Source organism: Suillus fuscotomentosus (assembly GCF_016647785.1).
Source record: "Suillus fuscotomentosus strain FC203 chromosome Unknown F5891scaffold_60, whole genome shotgun sequence".
NCBI classification, from domain to species: domain Eukaryota; kingdom Fungi; phylum Basidiomycota; class Agaricomycetes; order Boletales; family Suillaceae; genus Suillus; species Suillus fuscotomentosus.
The window spans coordinates 334,747-341,793 of NW_024539572.1; the positions used below are offsets into that span (position 1 = coordinate 334,747).

At 45.8% G+C, this 7,047-nt stretch overlaps 2 protein-coding genes across 2 annotated transcripts; both read right to left on the reverse strand.

Moving 5' to 3' along the window:
- Positions 1-1,590: 1,590 nt before the first annotated feature.
- Positions 1,591-2,709, reverse strand: F5891DRAFT_1193645 (glycosyl transferase family, a/b domain-containing protein; the record flags this gene model as incomplete). Its single annotated transcript, XM_041367791.1, has 2 exons — positions 1,591-2,289; positions 2,344-2,709. The coding sequence occupies 2 exons, from the start codon at positions 2,707-2,709 to the stop codon at positions 1,591-1,593; spliced, it is 1,065 nt and encodes a 354-aa protein (XP_041221581.1).
- A 3,708-nt stretch (positions 2,710-6,417) lies between these two features.
- Positions 6,418-7,038, reverse strand: F5891DRAFT_1193646 (uncharacterized protein; the record flags this gene model as incomplete). Its single annotated transcript, XM_041367792.1, has 4 exons — positions 6,418-6,538; positions 6,590-6,744; positions 6,798-6,979; positions 7,032-7,038. The coding sequence occupies 4 exons, from the start codon at positions 7,036-7,038 to the stop codon at positions 6,418-6,420; spliced, it is 465 nt and encodes a 154-aa protein (XP_041221582.1).
- Between the last annotated feature and the right edge of the window lie 9 nt (positions 7,039-7,047).

Here is a 7,047-nt window from a genome sequence, read left to right on the forward strand (position 1 = left end):
CAGGCAACGAGCAGCTTCTGTTCTCAATGGTTTGGATGCTCAACACTGTTTGGGAGGCCCTCGCACTGTGTCTCTCAGTTTGGATTGCTGTGAAACACTTCCGTGAGCTGCGACGACTCGGCCCATCGGCAGGATCGACTATCGGGGACTGTTTCACAGTGCTGATACAATCTCATGTTCTTTATTTTGCAAGGTGAGCTTGTAATGTGAATGAGATTGTATTTTTCTGCTCAAGTTCCGCACATGTTAGCTTTGTTAGTGTCTCTTGCCTCCAGCTTACCGAACTCTCTCCAGAAATCGCGGTGCGTTGACCTGTTACTGATCTCTACGTGCAACCACCTCTCACCATTTCTGTTAGAATTCGATATCTATTGGAATTTGGACACTCCAAGGTGCTGTTCAAATTTTAGCGGTCGTGCAGATGTTTGTGCTGGGACCATGCCTTATTCTTAGCGTTCGAGAATACAATGCCAAACTCGTGGCATATTCCAACGCAGAAACTAGTATGAATTCGATTGTGTTCCAGGAGCGCATACATGTATCCACTAGCAGTACTGTATAGGGAAATGCTTGCCGAGTGGCCTGCAGGGAGGAGAAATTTGGTGGAGGATCCGTCGTGGTATTTATTTAACATATGGTGCTTCGAAGTATATTTGAAAGGTCTAGGCAAAGCTGTTTCTTGTTATATCATTACTAGAGCGAAGTACCCGTGCTTGAACCAAGTGGTGAGCTGAAGTTATTTGGAACGACTAGCAACCAAACTGGTCCTTGATAGCCAACGTTAAAATACAACGAGAATCAGTGAAAGTGCCTTGACAACTGATTCTGATTTTGCGCATTGGTGTTCCACTGCCTGGACATATAGATACTGCGAGTTGTGAAGCCAGATGGCTGATAACTCATCAGTGCTCAAATGCAGATTTTTCCATGCGACGGGCTATGGAGAATGAAATGAATGAATCGTGTAGACTCGAGGCTTGACTGCACGTCTCTCGCGAATGAGCATGACAAGGATATGAGGTCTGCTGATTGATGAGTGGAGAATGAGAAAATCGAAGGTTCAGGTTAGAAGACCTCAAGCATAATTTACACAACGCACGCAGGATGAGAATAAAGTTCCGGATAGCGGCTATTCCTGCAAGTACTGTCGATGGAGACGCGAGGTGCATCGACGGCGGTATTAGGATACGTGTTCGATTATGGACAACCGGCGTGATGTCGATGAAACCGCTCACTAGATAGAAGCACAACCTAAAATAGATGCTGCGCTAGATAAGGCATGGCATACGACTTGAACACGAACGAAAACCAATATCGGGAATTAGATCGCCGATTTTGTTATTCCGTGGTTTATTTATCTAGATCGATCGAATAACATACATATTTGATTCAAGGCGTACATTCGTAATTCAAAACAGTCTGCAGTCACTGATCTGGAAGAATCCTATCAAAAAAAAGGCAGTAATGACTTGTACATAGGTATAGATGACCGAAAATATTGAGGTATGCAAGCCGGACAGATATAAAGTACATCGATAATCGCATCAAGTTCTGCCATTTTAAGATTCGCCTGTCTCCTTCAGTGCCTCCCTACCTGCATTTCGAAAGGCTACAAGGGCATCCCATGCACGTCCAGAACGTTACGCTGTTCATCGCTAGCGCAGCCCCTTCTTTGAAGTCCGAAGCCAAACCTGCAACAACCAGAAGCGCCGACGCGTTCAGCAATACAAAGTGCAAAACGGGTATCAGCGACTCCGGTATATCATTACCCGAGTTGAGCAGTTCTTTAAATGTTCCTGCATTCTCTGTCGGTGTTCCGCCAGCAACGGATGAGATTGGATGGACACTCAGTCCGAAAAGGTCTGGGTGCAATCTGATTTCCGTAATCTTACCATCTTCTAATTGCCACGCGTACGTGTCGCCGGCACAGCTAACCTCATCAAGTCCTTCGGCTCCGCATACCACGAGGGCACGCTCAACGCCATTGTCACGGAGGGACTGAGCGACTGTGGGACCGAGTTCACGCTCAGCTACGCCCAAAACCATTCCTCGTGGACGTGCAGGATTTATGAGGGGTCCAAGGACATTGAAGAGCGTTCTGAAGGGTAAGGACTTGCGGTATGGTGCAATCATAGCGAGTGCAGGATGGTATTGAGGCGCGAGGATGAAGGTGAATGGCACCTTAGATATAGGAAAGGGAGTGCCTGGTGAAGGGGCAATAAATGAACAGTCAAGGGATTGCAAAAGATCTGCTGATCCAGATGAGGACGTAGCAGCCCTGTTTCCATGCTTATTGTTGTACTCGTCAGATAAATTACTGCAGCAGATGTAAAGTAGTCTTACCTTGATCACTCGAGCGCCTGCGCCTGCGGCAACGACGGCTGCTGTGGTACTAACGTTGAACGTGTTATGACCATCACCTCCAGTTCCAACGATATCGACAAAAAAATCCGTGTCTCCATCTTGGATGTCTACTTGTAATGCCCGCGCCCTTAGGACTTCAGTAGCCGCAGCGAGGGCTTCTGGGCGTCTTTCCACTCTTTCCATGTGGAGGGCAGTGAGGAATGCACCTATTTGTGCGGGAAGGGTGGCATCTGGGGTAAAAAGGTGATGAAGTGCGAGTTTAAGGTCTTCCGGAGTGAAATACTCAGGAGTCTTGACGAGCTTTCCTAGTAGGAGTTTGAAGGAATCGGGAGTATATTCTGTCATATGGTAACACTGTAGAAGGGTAAGGCTGGAAGACAAGTCAGCGTCGTAACAGTAGAACCGCTGAGGTATGAATCGTGTGAAGTTATGGATTATATGGTATGGTATCGAGTCCGAGACGAAAAGGAAAGCTATCAGTACGATGACGATATCGTGTGGAGCGATGATAACGTTGAATTCAACACACCCTCTCCGCTAGATAAGGCCCCATGATACATGGATGATGATACGAATCCTGGAAGACGCACATTAGACGCACGAAAACCAATGTCGGGAATTAATGAGATCGCCGATTTTGTTGTTCCGTTTTTTATTTGTCTAGATCGATCGATGTCGGAAATCTCCAGGGGAGCCTTGCAAGTATTCCTTATTGGGACATTAATAACCAGATCCTGACATGGACTCAACTGTTGACGCCATCGTCATTGATATCGATCACTGTCGACCTGAGTAACATGTCAGTTCAGACGGCTGGTCATGCAACAATCCGGCTCATCCATCTGTACCAGTCAGCGAATGGAGAACAAGGGAAAATTTCTGTTTTGGGAAGAAAATAAAGATTCACAGAAGCCCATATGGCAATGATTCTTCATCGAGATCACAATTTCCCCATCGTTCATCTGGGCTATCCGTATAGATGGACTACGGGAAAAAAGTGGGTCGCAGGGAGTCAGAGCATATCCTAGACGACCAGCCCATAGAAATGCTTACCTCGAGCGATAAAATATATGACAGATGATCTGATCGTTCTTGGGTGGGGTCGGGGCAAGTGTAGGTCTAGACGTGGACCAATGATTAAGCGAATCTTGCAACAGGGAAGGGGAGGAATGTTCAAGACTAGGGAACGTATGGACGATAAATGCGAAGGCCAGCACCACAAGCACCTCTTTGTGCCTATTATTCAAGATAAGTTTGTGCGCAGGGAGGCTGAAAGAATCATTATCGTGTCGACTCCCCGTGAAAAAGGCAGAGAATGAACGTACATACGTGGCTCTAATTCCGATGATGCTGAGAGGAGGCCCAAGTACGAGATAAGGTTGACGAAAGATTAAGGACCAAGAGTGTAAGTACTTACTATATTTTGAAGGTGTAACGGTGCTACGCTCGAGGATAGCGGACGCATGCACTGAGATATCGACGGCTAGGCTAGCATGTGTCACTGAGAGTAGTGGAACACGGTAAAGCACTTACAGCTGGTCCAAACCAGACACCCTAAATAAGCCGTCTCCAACACACCTTGCTATTCTTTTGGGGTGCAAACTCCATATTGGAACGTGCAACTAGTGTGGGTGCACATGGGCAGGCATCGTCAGATCGGAACTCTGTAGAGAAGATATCTAGAAACGAAATTGAGTTGTGGCATATAGTCTAAGCTACGCCAATGAGCTAAGAGATGAGTTATATCATGAGACGGCGGAAATATTCAGAATGAAGACGAGGTGAAGGGTTGGATGAATCAGAGAAAATGGACATAGCGTTATGTATCCGTGAGGGGGTGGCCAATCAAGTGGGTTGGAGTATCATCAGTGAATCGGTGAACAGATGACAAAGCTATTTAAAGCAATATATTTTGGAGCATCACAACATTCTACGTAAATTTGCTGACCGCTCTCACATGTAAATGTTTGGCAATGTCGAGAAAAGACCGATTTAAAGGCACACCAGCGAAGTAGCATTATTTGCTGAGTAGGCGTTTCCACTAAGATGGATCTAAGAAAAAACGAATCGGTGCATGTTCATGAAGTTGAATACAGACCGAGGTTACAAGGGAACAAGAAGGAGATTGTGATGTATGAAGGTGAAAGATATGCTGGTGATGTCCATAGTAATGCAGATACATAGCGTTCGGTCCCCAAGTATTATTTTGTCACTAGCTAAGAATGACCATGACCTGCATGTGACTTGTCCGAGGGTTCAAAGTGTAAGCTTATGTTGCAACAGGATAGTGGCAGTAGAGTCGTGCGTATTGCATTTCTATTTGCCAGCCGTCACTCGCAACAATACATTACATGAGGAGCAAATTGTATTACAAAATATATCACAGTAAATTTTATCTCTTGATGGACACCGAGATGCACATCAGTAAATTGGTGAACAGATAAGAATGGTATCAAATGTCAGCATGCAGCTGAAGACTCACAACTTGGTGCCGGACTCAAAACACTTCAAGAGAAATCTTCTTCTGGCGAAGCCTTCGGGAACTAACGTCACGGCACGTAATCGTCAAATGACCTTTATGGAGTAAGTCGGTGCATTCTGGTCAGCATTGGCAAATGTGAATAATATTCCGAAGGCTGATCAACTGACATCGTATATTCAACCAATTGGGGGGACTCCAATCATTCATGAACTTGATCCTGACTAACATCACGGCACGTAATCGTCATGACCTTTATGGAGCAAGTCGGTGCATTCTGGTCAGCATTGGCAAATGTGAATAATATTCCGAAGTTGATCAACTGACATTGTATATTCAACCAATTGGGGGGACTCCGATCATCCATGAACTGGATCCTGACAACAGGATCCTTAGTGTTTGAGGAGACGAAAAGGTATGTTTAGTGATACGAACGACAAAACAACTTATATCCCATTTAAATGTTGACCAATTTAACTGCAGTGGGCTATGGGCCGGCACAGTATCTCACTTACCATTCAACAAGCAATAATGCGAAGCCCACCAAAGCATAGCCGAATTCCCTAGATTCAGCTTATCAAACACTAGCGGGTGAATCCACCAACTGCAAGCTAAATTGTGCTATGAGTATGGAAACCAGAAATGATGCTAACGGCACGAAAGTCGGATAACGCAGAAACTTGCTATGAATATCAGAAAATTCAGAGGTTGTCGCAGCCTTGCTGTATCTCTTGGATCCATCTGGTCAAGCTTCATCAGTGCTATTAGTGCGAACACTAAATAAGGCAGGGCCTACCATGGCGTAACTGTATTTCCTGAGTTTAGCCGGACAGGCACAAGCGGGCGAATCCACCAACTGCAGGCTGAATTGTGCTATGAGCGTGAAAACTAAAAAATGATGCCAATGGCACGAAGTTCAGATAGCGCGGAACCCACCATAGCGTGACTGTATTTCCTGAATTCAGCCTGACAGACACAAGCGGGTGAATCCACCAACTGCAGGCTGAATTGTGCTATGAGCGTGAAAACTAAAAAATGATGCCAATGGCACGAAGTTCAGATAACGCGGAACCCACCATAGCGTGACTGTATTTCCTGAATTCAGCCTGACAGACACAAGCGGGTGAATCCACCAACTGCAGGCTGAATTGTGTCATGAGCGTGAAGACTAGAAAATGTCGCTAAGGGCACGAACATCAGATAACGCAGAACCCACCATGAATATCGGAAAATACAGAGGTTGCTATGGCCTTGCTGTATCTCTTGGATTCATCCTGTCAAGCTTCATCAGTCCTATGGGCACGAACACTAGAAAATGCAAGGTCCCTGGTGGATATTAGAAGATGTGTTAAAGTAAACGTTATTTATCGGTGGATCAAGTCTATATCGCTGACGAACTTGTCCACTAATCCGATCATTACATTCCAATGCAACGTTCAAGGATATAAATTCAAACTGTGCTAGGGACAATGATTGCAGATGTGCAGGAACAAGTCTATTTCACTTGATTAATACTACTATTTAACAAAGAGTCGTGTCGCAATTAAAGGAAAGTGGACACGAGCTCAAGCAACCTAGTCGGAGTCAAATACAGCATCCTCCTTCTCCTGCCTCTGAGTAGCAAGAGCACTGACAGACATTCGCGAAACAACATCTGGCGTCAAATCCTGTCGGTGATTCTTCCCGAAAACCTTTCTGCACAGGGCCCGAGTTAGCAGCAGTCCAACCGAGCTAGTCATTACCCACCTGGTCCACCACTCAAGAAGTTCGTTCACCCTTCCTCGTGCAGCCGGACCCGGGGCATTCTCAAAAAAGTCTACAATATTGCTCCAGTATATCTGATAATCAAAATCCCCATCCACGGTGCGCCAGGAGGTAATGTTAGAAAGAGCAAACCGAATCTTCAAATGAAGTGTCAACTTCGTACTAGTCAGAGGGAAGCATCAATGTTCACCTGGCAAGCTGTATACGCGATCGCGCGAGGAGTTACCTTCCGCATGCCTATAATCGAGGCGACACATGTCTTGACTTTCGTTTGATCTGATTGCCTCTGGGCGCGTCGGTGGTTCTCAATGATATCGGCGCCGTCGCCTTCGCCATTGACTTCATTGGCAGATGAGGGAGAAGTGAAGATCGCTTTAAATGCCTGCAATGCGATGTGTGATGAATTAGTTGGAAGTCATGCCACTCACCATAATTAACAG